Here is an 18,359-nt window from a genome sequence, read left to right on the forward strand (position 1 = left end):
GGGAGATGCTGATCCAAGAGCACAAATCTAGTCCAGGCCAGAGGTGGCCAAAAGGGGCTGCACTGTGCTGGCCAAGGGATGAAGGAAAGTTTTTTATCCTGTTTATAAATGATGCCCTCTCCTCTCCCAATTCCTGTGGCCTCATCCCTGACAGATTTTGGAGGGGTTGAGAGTGGGGCAGTCAGTCCATCTTATTCAACCCTACACCCCACCACCCTGACTGTTGATACCTCCAAGATTACTCTACCAGTCTCTGGTTTACTATTTCAAACCAAAAACCTTTTCCAAAATCAAAACGCTGTCCATTTGGAACGGTTGTTTTATTCAAAGGACAGGAGGTGTTACACACAACAGATATCTGGCATCTGGAAAAGCTGGGTGTCTTTAGAAGTTCTTGGGGTGAGGGGGAAGCCCATCATTTCTGAGGGAGGTAAGCCAGCCCAGCTGGGGAAGGCAGCAGGCTGTGGGGGCAGGGAGGGAGGTTGCTGAAGGACCACTTGGCCAGCTTGCCAGACCCTGGGCCAAGCCATTGTATAAGCTCCCCAAGTATTGGAAAGAAAGAAAAAAAAAATTGGAACATGTATTTAGCTTTGCTCAGGAGCCCAGAACATGCTCACAACTCGAGGAATCTTTGCTCTTCTCCGCGAATGGAAAATATGATCCATGAGAACAAAGTTGACTGTGGAGTGTGTGCCCAGTTCCCCAGCCCTGTAACTTAGAGGGGGCTGTGACTTGTGCCACCTTGTGACCACTTTCTAGAGTCCCCTGTGTCTCTCTGAGCAGCTGACTCACTTTAAAGGTTAAAAGACAGGACAGCGGCCTCAAAATCAAGTAAAAAATGTACATTTATTGATATCTACTCTGGGCTACACTGGGCTTCTAGCAAGAACAAAAGCAAATATAAAGGGAAACATGCTAATATAATTAGCAACCTGGTGCAGTTGTGGATACGAGATGTTCTTTCCAGACTTGGTAGAGAACTATGATTATTACCCTATATTCAATAGCTTAACATTGAATGTGCACTGGAGTTCCAGATTTAGCAAAGAAATAAATAAGTTATTTACATTTCAAGTAAAAATATTATAGTTTATTCCTTTATTTCACCACCATTTATATATATGAACTGTGATGGAGGCTTTGTTTACATCCTGTGGAGCAAGGCCAGGAAATACGCTTTATATTGGTTATTTGATCTTCAACATCAGATTATCATTATCATAGGGGTGGGAAAAACCATGACAAAAAAAAAAAAAAGATATTTCCATTGATGGCACCAAATGAAGAACAGTCAAAGCCACAGAGTTAGCCAATGGCCAATTTCTTGTTTCTTTTATAGAACAAATAAAAGGGGCTTTATTTTGTCACTTGGGTGCTATGTGCCAATCAATATCACAGGACAAAGACAGTAAGTAAAGGCATGAAGAAATAAACAAGCAAATTGCACCAGAACAGAAGTGCTTAAATTAACCAAGTGACAGTTTGTGCATTAGTCTCACAATGGCTGTCACATGAGGTTGGGGAAGAAGAGAAGTACCACAAGACTTAGTTGTTCAGAGGCTGCTGAGCAACCCCAGAAAACCTCAGAAAGGCCACCCCTCCAGGCCGGCGCTGGCCACCCCTACTTGCCCGTTGCTGCCTCCTTGGGGGCACTCTAACTCTGATGGTGCTGGCAGTAGGAGACCGAGCCGGAGTACTTTGGAGGTACTGGAAGGCACTCTGGCGACCCACCTGCCTCTCTACGCAGTTAAAGGTGAGGGCCACTCCCACGTTGCTCTTCATGATTCTGGATGTGCCATCGGATGTGCCATCAAAGCACCGGCCAAGTGCAATCTCCTTGGCTGTGCGAGGGTCCTGGTCAGTGACAGTGTAGATGCCATAGTTGTGGCCCAATGGATCCAGGGGTGCCAGCATGGTATACTCACTGGTGTCATTGTTGACTGCTAGGGGTAGGTGGTTGACCAAGTACTCATGGAGCATGGAGTTTACACTGGCTCGATGGCAGCTGCCCTGGGGGATGATCTTTACTAGTGTGCGGTCTACACGGTCCTGGTCATAGAGCATCCCACTGCACTTGAACTCCAAACAGGCAGATGAGACATTAGGCTGGTCCCTATCCCGTGTGCTCTTCACATCCCGGATTCCATACAGCTTCCCCACAGTCAGCCGGTGGGTACCGCCCATGTTACGAGCTCGCACATTCACCTCCACTGGCCCCACAATCTTCACCTTAATGTAGCAGGCCCTGAACTCCATAGGCTTGGGCCACCATGCCAGGTAGTCTTCAGTCCAGCTCATGGGGTCATCCTCATTGAAGGGGACAGTGTTATAATCATACCGATCCCCCTCAATCCGGTAGAACCGGAAGTGGGCCGCACTGGGTGGTGCCTCCTCACATGCCCGGAGGTTTTCAAAGGCATAGATGGGCCCATTGCTCTCCTCAGCTGAGTTGGGCCTTGGCTTGGCCATGCTAATCTGGAAAGCTGTCTTCTTAATCCGTGGGTCCTCATGGTCTGTCCGTCGGTATTTGAGCTTATTGAGGTAGGGCTGAGGGACACCAATTGCATTCGGATTGAATTTAGGAGAAGACTCCACAGCTTCCAGTTCTTCCCCAGCCAGACTTGCCAAGACATAAGCAGAGTAGGCATCAGAGGACTGGTCATCACAGAAGGCAGGCAGACAAGCCCCATTGGGGCCTGTGATGACACTGTCAAACCGGCCCCAGGCCCTGGGGTTGGATGAGAAGCCAGTCCTGGGCTCCAGATTGATCACAGAGACCACAACCCCCTGGATCTGCTCACTGGGCAAGAATCTCTCACTCCTGTAAGCCCTCACCTTGATAAAGCACCTCCTGCTCTCAGGGACATCCAGGTTAAAGAGTCTCCTCTCTCGGATCTCCATGTTGCCCACCAGGAAGGTTCTCTCTTCCCTTTTGTTCCGCCTTTGGCTTTCAAATTTGAAATCACCTTCCTCTTCCCACAGCCCTGTGTCTGGGTTGAGTGACCAGAGTTTCATTGTGGGCACATGCTCTGGCATCTTGACCTGGGTCGAGTCAAGGTGGACCTTCACCTTGCCAACATTAAGTGATTCAGAGGTGGCCTCATCTGTGAAGTCCACGGAGAACATGCCATATGTCCGAAGGGGGAAGGTGTCTCCTTCATCATTAATGAAGTTAAAGTCACTCTGGGCAGCTGTGGCTGTGGAAATATTGCGGGGATCCAGGAAGGTCACACTGGCCTTTACTTTTCCTGTGTAGGTCTCCCCATTCTGCCTGTAAAAACTCTTGGATGGGATCTCCAGCTCAGCCACAGGGTCTTCGCCAGCCACCTCCCCTAGGGGGATAATGTTGGTCTCCATGGCCTCCAAGGTGATGGGCTCTTTTCGCCGAAGCATCTTGATCTCATGGAACACTGCACTCCCCTTCTTGTTGAAGGGCAACACTTTGGTAGTGTTGACAAACTTCTGCAGCCTATCCACAAATGTGAGCACCAGCCTCTCAGTGTCCTGGGGGACATGGAGGGTGAAAGTGCCCTTGTAGCCAGTCATACTCACACGGCTGTTCCCCATATACACGTGGCCAAAGCGCATGGGTTCCCCATTGTCAGCAGCGCTGACACGGCCCCGCACGATACTCCGGGTCTCTGTACAGCGTTGGCAGCTGCACTTCATGGCCACCTTGGTGGGCAGCGTGTACCCACTGCACTGGATCTCCCTCTCCTCTGTTTTGGAGATGCCACAGCAGTTCTCCACAGCGTCCCGGCACCTGATCCCATTATCCTGCTGCCCTGCACAGGTCTTCACAGGGCAACGACCTACGTCATAGTAGAAGGAGTTGGTGGCATTCTGGAAGCAATCGTGGGGCAGCCGGATAAGGAAGCTCTCAGGGATTGGGTTGCAAGGGGCCTCATCAGGGGCTGTGGAGGGAAATGGTGTGGATATAATGTAAGTTCACATCCTACACAAAGGGCACCTCAACCTGACCCCTCCACAGTGCTTTATGTTTTCAAAGTATTGGATAGCCATGATCCCGACTGTCATAGAACTCCTCTGAAAGAAATGGAACAACTACTACTAATCCCAATTTATACATGGGGAAACAGAGTCGATTGCTGAGACCATTAGAGTGATGGTTCTTATTGGAGGTGTACTGATAATCCGTGAGGGTGTTTCAAATTACCACCAAAATTGGGAGTGCTACTGGCACAGAGTAGGCGGGGGTGTTGCTGCTCTGTGTCCTGCAAGGCCTGGCATTGTTACATAAAGAATTTTTCTGTATCCTGTGTGACTTTCACATGTCCCACCAGGCATTCATGAAGGTGGAAAACCTGTTGAAACTGATCAGAGACTAGAATTTTTACACGGCTTCACCGTACATTGAATTTTTCAAGAATGCAACTACCATAAAAATCAAGCTAAGACTGTACTTCGTTTGGTTGGAAAAATACCAAGAATTGTTCTATGTCCCAGAAAAATCGTGTACCTACAACAACGTTACCCAAGGAATGTGAACCACCAAAATAATACCTTTGTATCCATCAGTATTTGTAGCTGTCACATTCATGTTAACTGGATTCAAATGCAAGTGTCTGACCTCTTGGTTGGCATTCTTGTGTCATTGTGCCAAAGTCTTTACATGTTGAAATGCATACTATTTCGTATTAAAATTATTTTCTTTTTATTTCTCCTTTATGTTATAGTTAGGTCCATGAACGTATATACTTGGCAATTATATGTGGCTAACTTATCTATAAATTTAACTTCAGAATAGAAAAATATTTTTAAAATTTAAAGTGTTAAAATTTCAAAGTATTAAAAGTAACTGTGACAAATGTGAAACACTGATATTAGGGGTTGGAAACCACTGCTAATGGGGCTCCACTGTTGCCAAGGCCCAAGTGCCCTGTGTCTTGAGGTCTGTTGCTCAACTTTCTTGGAGACTGTGAAATACTCCTGAATCCTTCCAATAAATCTTCTCTTCCTCTGCCTTTTGTTTGGTTTTGTTTAGGCCAATTACTAAGGTATCCTCCTCCTCTCTCACTTTCCAATTACAGGTTCCTGCTTGGTCTTGGCTTCGAGTCTTTCTCACTTCAGCTCACTCCTTGAAGCCAGCTCTAATCAGGTCACCCTTCCTTGTAAAGCCCATTTCCCACATCTGTACCTTTATTCATGCTGGCCCTTCAATCTGGAACACCCCACCTTCATACACACAGTCCCTGGCTATTCTTTCAGACCAGGGATTCACAACTTTGGCTGCAAACTAGCATCACCTGGGGAAGCTTTTGAACTGTGCATGCCCAGTTTAATGAAATGCTGCTCCCTCAAGCAGACATCCACAGTCACTCCTACCTGGAAGGTCTCTGTCTCCTAACTATGGAGGCTATGGCCCCTTATCTCCTGTTTTAGCTGCATTTTTCTATTTACTTGTCTCTTATTGACATTTCTTCACCCTTCCTGGAGTGGCAGCCACGACATCTTTGTGTCCTGGAGGACAAAGCACTGTGCACAGCACATAAAAGCTCAAGTTTTAACTGCCTAATTATGTCCACTGGGGCGCCCCCACGGTCCCTGACAGGCTTACCTATGACAGTCAGCTGGGCGATGTGGGACTTCACAGCCCCAGCGTCGCTCTGAGCCTTGCAGAAGTAGTCTCCAGCCTGGTCCTGCCGTAGGTTCCTCAGCACCAGCTTGCTCTCATGCTTGTAGAGGGAGGGGTCCAGCAGTGTGTCATTGTGGTACCTGGAAGGGATGGGGAAACACAGCCTGAGAGGGTAGTGCCAGGAGCAAGCAGCTAGGGAGACAGACGGTGGATGAGTCCCTGCAGATGCCAATACCACCTTTGACTTGGCTCATCTGAGAGCAGTGACTGGCTTGGGAGTCAAGGGACTTGATTGAGTCTCAGCCCCACCACACACTGGCTATGGATTCTTGGACAAATCATCTCACCTCTCTTAGCTTCAGCTTCCTAGTCAATAAAATGGGAGTAGTGATTCCTAGCTGACTTTGCAAATGCACTGGGAGAGTCACAAAAGATAATGGCTGTAAAATGTTTGTGAAGGGTAAATGACTCACAGCCACTGGACACTCTGCCCTTGTTTGCCTTTGTCGGGGAAACTGGGCTGAGGAATTTTGTCCTGTGTTCTCAGGACATGAAAGTCAGGACCCAGAGAACAGAGCATCTCTGTGGGGACCCAACCTTTAAGAGGGCCACAACAGGGCTTCCTGGTTGTCTGGGCAGACTCAACCCTGCTGGACCCCACCTGTAAGTGCCAAGTTCCTGGCTCTGCACCAGGGCTGTACTTGTAACTTTATTCTGTTGATTATTATTATTGTTAACAAGACCAGAAAGCCTGGTTGCCCAGAGGAGAATCGGGCAGAGTAGCTGACAGAACACTCACCAGAAATACTTGTCTGGACTGGGCTTTCCCGTGGCCTTACAGCACAGGGCCACACTCTGCCCAGCTTTCCGTGCTTTTATCTCGGGGTTCCTCACAATGTATGGAGTCTCTGGGATAGAAGATGAGAAATGATGTTTTGAGTTTTTCTTTGAGACAGATTCTCCAGAGACTTGCTCCCTCAGGTTCTTTGACATGTGTTAAAATGTTAGTCTCCACCAGCCCTTCTCTAAAGGTCTTAATTAGGGTACTGGTCCAGAATGGAGTCCGCCCTCTCTACCCCCTCAGCCTGGAGCCTGCTCCCAGGGCCCCTTAGGCAGCATCCGGGTGAGGCAGTGGAGAACTAAGGGGATCTTGTGCCAGCCAATATTCCCAAGCACTGCCATTGGGACAAAGTTAGCTATTTTGAACAGTGCAATATTCCTGTTCTGCTGTCTCCAGCAGAATTTTCTGGCCATTCCGTACCATTTCTGAATTCCCCCAGCCTCCCTCTCTCTGACCTCCAAACCTTACACTATATTGTAATGACTATTTAGGTAAGGTGGCCCAGGGAAGAACTCATTTGAGGGAGCAAGTCATGCCTGTATCTGGAATACTCCAAGCAGAGCATATAGCAAGTGCAAAGATCCTGAGACAGCAGTATCACTGTGTGTTTGAGGGACAGATAGGAGGACATTGCGGCTGAGTAGACTGACTCGGTGGGTGCAGAGAGGAGGGTTATAAGAGAGAAGAGCAGAGAAGTAATGGGGGGTTGGGAGGAACAGATGATGTTGGTTGGGCCTTGTGGGCAAGCTGGGAAACCAGCTCTGAGCAGTGTATTCCCTTTATTTAAAAATCTGGTCCTACCCCAGAAAACTTAAGTACCTGCCCTCACGAACTCTGCATTGATGGTGGCCGACTTCAGCTTAGTCCTGGGCACTGTGAGTTTGATGGGAGCAAACTTTGTCTTTGTGATCTTCAGGATGCTTTTGCCATCTGGGCACAAGCCAGGGACTCGGAACTTCCCACTTCTGTCTGTCCGGGTCAGTGGCTTAAGTGTCTTGGTCATCAGGTAGACAGTGGCCCCTGAAGCTGGGGCACCCCCAGGAAGGGAGACAACCCCATGTAGCACAAAGTCCTGGCACATGCAGGCATCGCAATCAGCGTTCACCTGGCCCATGGAGCAGGTCATGTCACAAGCTGTAAAAGAAGGGGCCATATCAGAAAGGCTTATATGGATTCTGGCCCTTCTTCAGCCATACCTCAGCCTGTGGACTCACATATGCTTCCCCTCCCCCTTAGGCCTTTGTTAACTTTCTTTACTAGCTTACATAACTAAGTCCTGCCCATCCTTCAAGACTTAGTTCAGGACACCTCCTCTAGGAAGCCTTCTGTGATTCCCCTAAGCTATGAAAATTGACCCTGCTCTGTGCTCCCACATTATCCTCTATATCCCCATCAGAGCACATAATAGATGCTCAGTTAGTTAATACCTGACGAATAAATGAACAAATCCATCTCATTTTGACCCTCTAACCTATTCTAAGCTGCTTCAGCCTCAGTCCCATGCTCTGCCCAGTACCAGGAGCAAGGGTAGTACCTGTACAGGCCTCGTCCATGCAGAGCCGACCCTCCTCCGTGGCCTCACTGCACAGTGACACTTTCTCTGCCAAGCAGGTGCGTGTTCGGGTCTGGACCCCAGTGCGACCGCAGGCAGCAGAACACTTGCTCCAGGGAGACCACGAGCTCCAGATGCGGTCTGTGTCTCGGCGCAGGAATCCTGCAAAGCAGGATCAGCAGACAGTCTGACTTCCCTCCCAAGGGGACTCTGTCGGGAAATCTGCCCCTGAAGCTGTTTTTTCTCAGAAAGCAAGGCTTCTGTTTACATCATAGATGTCACTGATGTTTGTATTTACTGCAATGATTTTTCCAACAGATGGAAGTCAAGAGTCTTGAGGAAGTAGTGTCTCTAACTGACACAAAGACATCATACGGTCTATAAGTAGCCCTGAGAGAGAACTGTTGGCCAAGCACTGGGACTTTGATATGCTGTCCCAGGATGTGTAGGGTTAGTAGCATCTTCCCTCTCCAACAGTGTGGAAACAGCCATCAGGGCCTGGGACTTCAGTGACTCAGACATAAAGCCCGTTTCTGCCCACCCTCCTCACCTCTGGTGCGAGAGTGGGGCCCTCTATCATTGCCCAGGAGGCCTTGCCCAGCCTGAGCTCCCACTCCAGATGACCACCACTGCCACCTGGGCCTGCGGGGTCAGGCTGTGTGCCCTGGTGGAACCCCAAGAGGGCAGGGTGCCCATCCATGAAGTGGGCAGGCCTGCAGCTGGCTCTATATTATCCAGTGTGGGGAGGGTGGACATAAAGAGCATAAACTCCACAAACATAGACACGGATTCAAACCCCAGCTCTCTACTCATCACTTGTGTAGTTGAGGAAAGCACATTCACGAATGAGTTCTCAAACGAAAGCTCAGAACTGGTGTCCAAAAGAAACGACACAGACACCACCTTCCCAAATGGCGGAGTCTTTCCCTTCCCAGGGACGAGTATAGAGGAAGCGGCGACCACAGAGATGCTCCTATTGACTCTCTCTCCAGCCCCACTTTGCTTCCATTCTCGGTTATCAGACGGCATTCTGGGAACCAGACATTAACACTAACCTCTCTGAACCTGGAGTAACTTGTCAACATGAGAGATTCTTCACAAGTCAGTTGTAAAGGCTGAATGATGTAGATAACTAGCACAGTGTCTGGCACATAGGAACTAAATAGAAACCAACCCTTAGTGAACTTTCACCTGGGTTAAGCCCTCTACATTTATTACCTTATTTAATCCTCCTTATACATATATATTTAAAAAATAAAAATCCTAAGAAGATTTACTAATATTACCTGTGTGCCCCACTTGTGAGAAACCTGAGGCTCAGAGAGCTTCAGAAAATTTGCCTAAGGAACCCAGTTCAGCTGGCAGGTCCAGGGATGGGGCCAAGCAGCCCACGTCCAGAACCTGTGATCTTTACCATGTGCACCCAGTGAAATGGATTGAATGGAGAGCACTCAGAAACATAACACCTTTGGGAAGATGATGGCTCTCATGACACTACTGGGTTATTACTAGGGAGTCGACATATGTGTATGTGTGGTATCCAGAGTTCCAGTGGCCAGAGGCAAGCCCTGGCCTTTCCCTGTGCTGAGGCCTGAGGGAGGTAGGGAATGGGGCCATTCTGGCTCACCTGGAGGGCAGAGGAAGCGCACGGTATAATTGGAGCAGTTCCGGCCAGGCCGCTGCTCCCTGTTGAGGCACCAGAAGCCCTCACGGGGACTGCCATGGACCACCTGGCCAGTGCTGCCTGCGGGGATCCAGTCAGTGGTCCGAGCCTCCAGCCGTAGGGGCCGAGCACACACACGGTCCCCATAGTAGAAGTGAATGGCATCTAGCCGCTCATAGTCACCCTGCCCACCTGGGTGGTCGATGTTGAACCACGTTGTCCACTCACCAGGACCTGAGAGAGAGAGCAAGTGGAAGAGGAGCCAGGCTCTGCAGCCGCGGTGAGCTCCAGTTTCCCTTTCCTGTTCAACTCCTGGGAGTGATCTCTGATATCTCTCAGGCCCCATCGCATGTCTCTCCAGCATCCTCTGCCCTTCTGCACTCCTCGACTGCCAAGGGCTCCATTAAGCTCTCAGCTGCCTGGCTGTACCACGTCAGTAGCTTCCTGCCTGGTCTCTCTACCTCAAGATTCCCCCTGACCGCATAGCTGCTCTCTTGACACTGAAGTCAGAGTGAGCTTTCTTCATGCGGCTTGACCACACCACTCCTAGCTTTAATTCCTTTGGCCAGGAACATACAGTGCTATGAACTGGCCCCTGCTATCTCTCCATCCTCATCTCCCCTTTCTTTCCCTACCAGCCTATAGCCCCAGCAAGCCCTACAGCATTCCTGGAACATATCAGGCAGCTTCATGATTCTGGATTATCCTATCTACTAGGCCCCTCTGCCTGGACAGAGATGTAGGCCAAATGCCTTGTAAAAGTGTGTTTCCATGGAGCCCTGATATCATGCCCAAGCTCAGTAAACATCCCTCTCCTGCCCCTCCCAGCTCTAGCCACAACTCACTCTCCAGAGGATCAGCAGGCTTGGCAAAGATGCCAAAGTTCCTCTTCCCAGGCTGGACTCTTCTCACTGACTGGGTGAGCATCATCTGCCTCCCTGAGGGCCAGGAGGAAAAACGAGAGGCCGGGACCATTAGTTACCGGGGCCCAGCACGGTCCTGCCACGAGCCTCACAAGAAGCAGGGAAGCATTATGATGTGATGGATGGAGCATAAGCACTGGACATGGGTTCAAATCCCCACTCTGCCACTTACTGGCTGTGTGACTTTGTAAGAGCTTTATTCTCTAAGATTTTTTTTTTCCCACAAAATAGGGCTACATTAATAATTACTACATTCTAGGGCCCTAGGGCATATTCACAGTGATAATGAGTGGAAAGGGACCTGATATATAGTGCATGCTCAGCAAATGGTCATTTTCTTTTTGCTCTTGTTCTAGAAATGGATCTTCGGATGCTGTGGAGCAGCCAGAGGGCGGGGGCTCCTATATTAGGGTCTGGGCCTGTCCTTCTTGCCAGAACAAAGTCTTATTTTCCTCATCTGTAAAATGGAGATACGAATTCCCACCTCCCAGGGTGGTCCAGTTGGCATGAGGGCCCTGTGAGATAATACAAGTGAGCATTTCAGAAGTATATAGAGATTGAGATTGAGAGTGTGAGCCCCAGAGGCTCTGCCACTTCCTAACTGAGTAACCTTGGGCCAGAGACTTAACTCATCTGACCCCTGTTCCCTCACCATAAAATGAAGACAATAATAGTTCCTGCCACAAAGGATTCTGGGGATTAGATAAGCTTATTCATAAAATCCACTTAGAACAATGCCTAGCACATAGTGCTTCCTGAATAAGTGTTACTAATTCCTCTTAGCTCAATGCCTGGACAATAGACGTCCATCTCTCTTCCCTTGGCAAAGTTTGGCTTTGTGAGTCCAGCCTCCCTCTAAAGGACTCATTTGGCCTGATTGAGGCAGTGGTCCTCAATTTTCAGACCCCAGGGTGGCAGGGTCCCTGAGGATGGGTACAAGATCCTCAGGCCCCAGGAAGCTTCCAGTCCTACTCCATCTGAGGCTGGGTTGGGGACTCCAGAATGGGAAGGAGAAAGGAGAGCAGAGGCCTGCAAAGCTTTGAAAGGCAATTAACTCTCGGGTGAGGAGCCAAATCAGAATTCTCTACGCCCTTTAATTGGGATGATAGGAGCTCTTTTAATCAAACGACTCTGATTTCTGTTCAGATGGTTGAATGTTAATCATCCTCACAAACAGCAGCTGTCAGAGTGAAAAGAGCAAGGCGGGAGGTGGGCGCACACACGGTTTGGCAAGACACTGAGCCTGCCTTTGTTCCCGCATCTGTGGTCACAAAGCCTGCAGGGCAAGCAGCTTTAAAAGAGGTTTTGAGCATTTTTTTTTTTTTCTGTACCTGAGTATGCGGTTAGAAATTGGGAGGGGAAGGGGAGCTAAGGGAATACATAGGGTAGTGCTGGGAGCTCCGACACGCAGATGCCTCAGAGAATCTGCGGAGGAAATTCTCTCTACCTGTTCCTTGGAGAACTCTGTGTCACCAGAGGATGGAGTCAGAACACAAGGAGACCAGAAGTAGTTCTGAAGTCTGTGAAATTTGGCTTCAGGGTCTAAATGAAATTGAGCTTTAGTCCTAAAAAAACTAAAACCAGACCAAACTCCAAACCTGATTCTGAGAACTTAGTGATCCCTTGCAATTTCCTTTTGCTCTGGCTGCCAGGAACTCAGAGCTAAATTTATCACTCAGTGGTGGTAACCCTCTTATCCTCTTTATGCTCTCTGAATAAAAATTCATCCTTCTCACTTAAAAGATTCTGTTCTGTGAGTTTTAATATTGGAAACTATCTCAAATCCTTTGGGAAAACAGGCAGGGTATAAACTTTGAATAAACATATAAACCATCAGGTTTAAAGGCCATTGCTGTGGCTTAAGGCAAATGCATAGTTGGGTCCCAAACCAGACATGACTTCTCTATGGCAAGTGTGGGATTTGGGAGGTAGCAGATACTTAGCCTGTACCTAACACCGAGGTGACCTCCAGGACCAAGAAGAAGAACATCCAGGCCTTGGTCCCCACCATCTTTCCCCCAGGCCCTGTGGGGAACATGACAGGAAATGGGTGAGGCTGCTTCACAGAGTCGGGTCGTCCCTGGAAAGTGGTCCTCTGGGAAGCGTCTCAGATCCAATGATCTAGAAAGAAACAAAGCTTGTCAGGTTCCACATTTCTGAGTCACCTCTTATGGCTTGAACAGAATAATTTCTTGACCTATCAAGTGTGGAAAGGTGAACAGAATGAAATCTTGTGGAAGGTAATACCTGCCCGAGTTGCAAATCCAGGCAGCTTGGGCAGTACAGAGGCTCAGAATCTAATTTCAGATGAAGCAGACCTAGATTCACACCCTAGGCCCACATCGACAGGGGTTACAAGGGAGAGCAGGTTCATTGCCAATGAGGAGGGGCCTGTGCTTACTCCCAGTAACCTCTGGGTGACTGAGTAATCACTTCCAAGACCTGGGCATGGAGGCATGTTTTGCTACCCTTCAGTGGGGGCTCACACTCTTGCACAAAGGGTGTGAAGTCCCAGCTCCAACTACAGTGCCCCTCACAGGGCAGGCAAGCTAGCTGGAGGGTACAAACGCTTCAGACATACCACCTCCATGAACACATTCCCAGATGTGCGCAGGCTGCAGCTGGAACACATTTCTGTCCTGTTTGTTTGGGCCTGGCTGGGAGTTACACGGCCAGGAGCCCACTGAAGGAGAGCAGGGTGAATGTATTGTTAGAGGCCAAGGCTCCCCAATAACTGCTGACCGTGGGTTAGAGGCTGCAGGACCAGGAAGAGGAAAGCAGCCTGGCAATATGGGCAAGGGCCCATGGGGTGTGGCCCAGGCTCCTGCTCATTTCTCTCTCTCTCTCTCTCTCCCCAGAGCTCTGGTCAACCCAAAATCTGACCAGCTCTTGGCGATTCAAAAGTGGTTCTCTTCAACCTCCAAAGCCCAGGGTGTGGTAGGAAAGTGGGAGGTTCCTCCTTCCTGGAAAAAGATTCAAAAGTACATGGCTGTCCTGGGAAAACTGACCAATTTCACATTGCAGACCATCTAGCTCTAAGCCCGCTATCCCCACCAGCAGCCGTTTCATAGCCTAGGGGACAGAGACATGGGCGTCCCCAAGGTCTCCAGCTATTGTGTGTCATACCCCAAGCTCCGAACTCTGAGCAGGGAGCAGAGTGCTCTGTGGGCCTGCACAGCATTCAGTCTGAGACTGCTCTGGGACTGTCTGGGAGACCAAGGTGGCCGAGGCAACTTGTGGAAAAACCATTTCCATTTGGCAGCCCACAGAAGTTTCCCCAATATACGCTCTGCTGGTTAGGATCCCCATCCTACGCTCCTCAGAACTCTCGGACAAAGCAGACTGGCTGACCACAGAAAAGAAGCAGGGCAACTAGAGGTACAGGGACCCTAACTGGGACCATCTGAGGGCCCCTGACCTCAGATGGGGGAGGGTAAGGACTTCGGGCCAATGAAGGAAAAGCAAGAACTCCAAAGCAGAAAGGGGGTCTTCTCAGATGGGGGAGGGTGAGGACTTTGGGCCAGTGGAGGAAAAGCGAGAACGCCAAAGCAGAAAGGGGAAGCTGAGAGGTGGTAAGGGGAGGGCAAAGGGGTGCAGAAATGGGGTGAGGAGAATGGGAGTGGAGCTCACCGTGTCCTGAGCAAGACTCCTCAGCTGGGGGGCCCAAGTCTTCTGTTTCTCTGACGGTCCGGCCGCTGGACCTTATATAGCACAGCTGGTGGCTCAGCCTGTGGCAGTATGCCACGGGAAGCGGCAGAGAAACCAGATCTGAGCATGAGGAAGCTCAGCCTCCCTCTCCCCTCCCCACATCCCAGGCAGCTCCCAAAGGCTGGGATTTTACTTCCAGATCCTTAGGGGGAGAAGCCGCAGAGCCTGGTGATGGGCCAAGTGGACAGCAGCTTGGGGCTCCATAGGCCAGAGCAGAGAGATGGGTGGGGAACTGGGGTGGGCACTGAGAGCAGCTTTGGGAAGGGGCCAAGGTGACTTCTATATTTGGGCAGTATTTCGTGGCTCAGAGGATGGTGTGCTCTTGCCTAAGCTTTGCTTGCTGATCCCCCACCTTCACCTGTCCTTGGCCCACCCATACAGAGAGAGGACTTTGCTGGTTTTAGGACATACTCCAAACTCTCTTAGGCACACAGGCCACTGGGCCTTTCAGCTGGGGGTACTTGGTCTGAACTGGACACCTACTCAGCTTCTCTGGCCTCTCAGGACACTCAGAGAAGTTCAGATAGATTGAGAAAGAAAGGGGCCATAGAATATCACCTGGTGAGAATAGTTCTTCCCTAACCTACCTACATCCATCTGGGTGCTTGTCTGTGCCTATTGGACCCTAGAGCCCCTGTATGTGAACTGAGACCCTATAGGCATCTGTGAGTATGTGTCTGACTCTGGCCATGGGCGCCCACCAACTTATGAACGGCCAGCCTTGCCACAGGTGGTGTAAGCAGCTGCCCATGCTTTGGGACTTCTCCTGCCTCTTCAACATGAGTTTCACTACTGTCCCAGGCAGCTGCTCTACAATTTTAGCATTTGTAAGAATCCTCTGGAAACTTTCTTAAAATATAGATTGCTATGCCTAACTCCCAGAGTTTCTGATTCAGCAAGTCTGAGGTGAGGCCTGAGACTTTGCATTTTTTACAAGCTCCCAGGTAGTATTGATGCCACTGGATCATGGACCACACAAGTATAGAATCTTGTTTGGAGTCAGAAGATGGGGAAGGGGTGTACTAGCCTCACCACAGCAGGAGCTTCCGGGGCCTGCTTCATGTCCCAGGCTTGTTTGGCCTAGGCTGGGCTTCCTGCCTCATACCAGGGCCTGGAGATGGAGGCCTGGCCCTTCTGGACTTGCCCTCACACCAGCGTCAGCTTTCCCTTTTCCATACGACTTCACTGAGCTCCTATTTGGGGTGGGCTCCAGGCTAAGCATTTGGAGGCTACAAGGATCCTTTCCTAACCCCAGGTGGTCCTGGACTTTGAGTTGCAGGGCTAGATTGAGGGAATCTGAGTCTATTTCTACCCCTTCCTCCCAGGATTCCTTGGAGGGAGAGGCTGCTGCTGTCTTCAGCCAGGACCCTAAAACAGACGAACAGACAGACAGGACTTGGGAGGTGGCCATGGATCTGAACTGTCCAGGGCCTGGCCTGAATGGGTCAGCCTCAGCTGTGAGTGGCCATCTGGGGCTTCTGCAGGCCAGGCTAGTCTGCATTGGCTCCAAGCCTCTGCCTGGAACACACTGGACACCCATCAATCACCCTATCCTCATCCAGGGGATTGGGTGGGGCTTGAAGCACAGTGTAGTCAGACCACCTTTGACCCATGCTAAGGGTCCTCATCCCGCTGAGAGGAAAGGAGCTTGGAAGCACTTGGAGGAGTTTGGCCTGATGCTGGTAGCTCCCGGAGAAGATGCTCTAAGATGTTGTCTGACTACCTCTTCTAGGAGCCCAGCATCGCCCCCCTCTGGCCTGGGGAGGCTTTGCAGACCTAAGGACAGGCCACTGATGATTTCTGGGGACTGGAGGATTTGACTGCAGCTCAGAGTGACCGGCAGAGACTGCTGACCCCAGTACCTGGGAGCCCAGAGACCTAGAGTCCAGGGTAATGGGAGAGCTCCTCCTCTGACCTTGTTTTCCTCCCTGTCCTGGGTACAGTCTTTCACTGTTCTACCTCTGTGCCTTTATTGTTCTATTCCTCAGCTTCCTGTTATGAAATACAGCCATTCCTCCCCACCAGTGTAAATATCCTCATCATACAAAGCCCCATCTCAGTCTCCTCCTCCTGCCCTTCCTGACCACTCAGGCTCACCTTTATTATTCTTTTTCAGGTCTCAGATGAAGTTTAGTCACATGTACATAACACTCTAATTTACAAAGTACGTTTATGGTCATCATCTCATCTTCAGTCTCACAGCCAAACTGTGAGGCAGGGGTGATCACACCCATTTTACAGAGGAAAACTGAGGCTCAGAGGGGTGAAGTTGCTCAGGCGCAGTAGGTCTTCAATTCAAAGTTGCTCTTGGGAACTAGTGGTCTGGTGTAGAGCTTGTCATGGGGCCCCCAGCTCAGAGGAACCACCATGGAAACACACTTCAACTGTATGTTCCTCAACGAAAATATGCCTAAAAACAGCCTGGCTCTGCCTGCCTGCTTCGCACACCCTGCTTCCTATGCATACACTAATTTCATAGATGTTCCCTTCTAATACAATCTAGCTATCTAATATATCGTGGTGGATTAAATGCAGTAATAAACTCTTTGCAGCTATCATGAGGTGGAATCTACACACTCCTTTAATCTGGGCTGGCTCTATCACTTGCTTTGAACAAAATATGTCAGAAGTGAATGCAACTTCTGGAGTTTAGGCCTCAAGAAACCTTGCTACCTTCACTCTCTTTGATTACTGGCCTGAGACCACCATGTAAGAAAGTCAGTCTATCCTACTGGAGGATGAGACCACATGGGGAAGAACTGAGGCCCCTGGCCAACAGCCCAATATGTGAATGAGGCCCTCTTGAAATCTATTGCAGCAGTTGCATGAGTGAGCCCAGATAAGGCCAGCAGAGGAATGACCCAGCCAATCCACAGAATCATGAGAAAAAAAAAAATCATTGCTGTGAGCCGCTGAGTTTTCAGGTGGTTTATTATGCTGCACTAGATAAAGCTCTTCCAGTTGCAAACTATAAAGCGTGGTGACAAAAGCACAACTCAGATTGGTTTAAGCAGAAAAGGAATCTGAGGTTTCTCATAACAAAAGTCCTGGGGAAAATTGGTTACAGGTATTCAGACAACATGGTCAGGACTGTTCTCTTTCCAACTGGTTCCTCTGAAATTGCTTTGGTGTCCATATGTCCATATGGTGCATTCGCCATAATCGCGGTCTTAGGTTCACAAGCAGCATCTCTGCTGTTCACCATTCCTACCACGATGTGATCATCCCTCCTCAGAAGCCCCAGTCTTTTCCCCACTGACCGTGAGATTCCCTCTGTGTCACCACCATGTTCACCAAGCTTGCCATGGTGTGTGCTCATAGTCACCACGCTTTATAGTTTGCTCACGTCCAGTGACATTTTAGTGTTCACTGCACCAACAGTGAGTCCATATTCTACATATGGACATCATTGTGTCCCCACCATGCACCTAGTAGTTCTCAGAAACATCTACATTCATGATTTTGCATAGATTTAGGGCTGCACACTTACCAGGATGTCACCTCAAGAGTGTTTGCACTCCCCTCCCCTGAAAAGTCACTCACATGCTGTGTTTGCAAGGGTTGTTCATCAAGCTCGTGCCCCCGCAATTACAACTCTGTCACTTGCTTCCTGTGACCAAAAGTCTCTTTTCATGACTCCCCGAGAGGCTCCAGGTGGCTCTGGGTGTGGTGAGGCTTCAGCTCTGACCAAGATGCTGGCAGCCCAGAAGAAGCTGCAGCAGTGATGGGTGGGCGGCCTCGCTCAGGAATGAGATGAGGCAGATGCTGGATAGATGTCCTGTCTGGCTGTATGTTCCCGGACATGTGGCTGGGTTAGGACTAGAGCCATAGAAGGCTGAGCATGAGGAGACTCCTTCTTTCTAAGCAGAATCTTTTTTGTTTACACAGCACCTGGGCCACAAGGATTTGGGAGTCTGCATGGGAGTCTTTCTTTGAAGAGCAGTTCTTAATTTTGATGGTTTAATTATTCAAGTTTTGTTTTATGGATTGTGTTTTTGGTGTTAGGTCTAAGAAATTTTTGCCTGACTATGGTCACAAAGATATTCAATGTTTTCTCTAGGGTTTTTTTAGTTTTA

The 18,359-nt window shown here is 49.5% G+C and overlaps 1 protein-coding gene across 2 annotated transcripts; it reads right to left on the bottom strand.

The window, feature by feature from the left end:
* Positions 1-1,073: 1,073 nt before the first annotated feature.
* LOC107508958 (cartilage intermediate layer protein) lies at positions 1,074-14,404 on the bottom strand. 2 transcript variants are annotated; one of them, XM_016141041.2, is made up of 9 exons: positions 14,206-14,404; positions 12,526-12,696; positions 10,498-10,590; positions 9,617-9,886; positions 7,972-8,151; positions 7,257-7,571; positions 6,396-6,504; positions 5,579-5,736; positions 1,074-3,914 (listed from the first exon to the last, which is right to left on the bottom strand). In XM_016141041.2, exons 2-9 carry the CDS (start codon positions 12,611-12,613, stop codon positions 1,546-1,548), a joined length of 3,582 nt encoding a protein of 1,193 aa, XP_015996527.2. In that variant the 5' UTR covers positions 12,614-12,696; positions 14,206-14,404; the 3' UTR covers positions 1,074-1,545. The 2 variants fall into 2 exon arrangements, with proteins under 2 accessions (XP_015996527.2, XP_015996528.2); XM_016141042.2 differs by lacking the exons at positions 9,617-9,886; positions 10,498-10,590 and having other exon boundaries at positions 1,100-3,914; positions 14,206-14,403.
* Between the last annotated feature and the right edge of the window lie 3,955 nt (positions 14,405-18,359).

Source organism: Rousettus aegyptiacus, unplaced genomic scaffold (assembly GCF_014176215.1).
Source record: "Rousettus aegyptiacus isolate mRouAeg1 unplaced genomic scaffold, mRouAeg1.p scaffold_m13_p_3, whole genome shotgun sequence".
In the NCBI taxonomy this organism is placed as follows: Eukaryota; Metazoa; Chordata; class Mammalia; order Chiroptera; family Pteropodidae; genus Rousettus; species Rousettus aegyptiacus.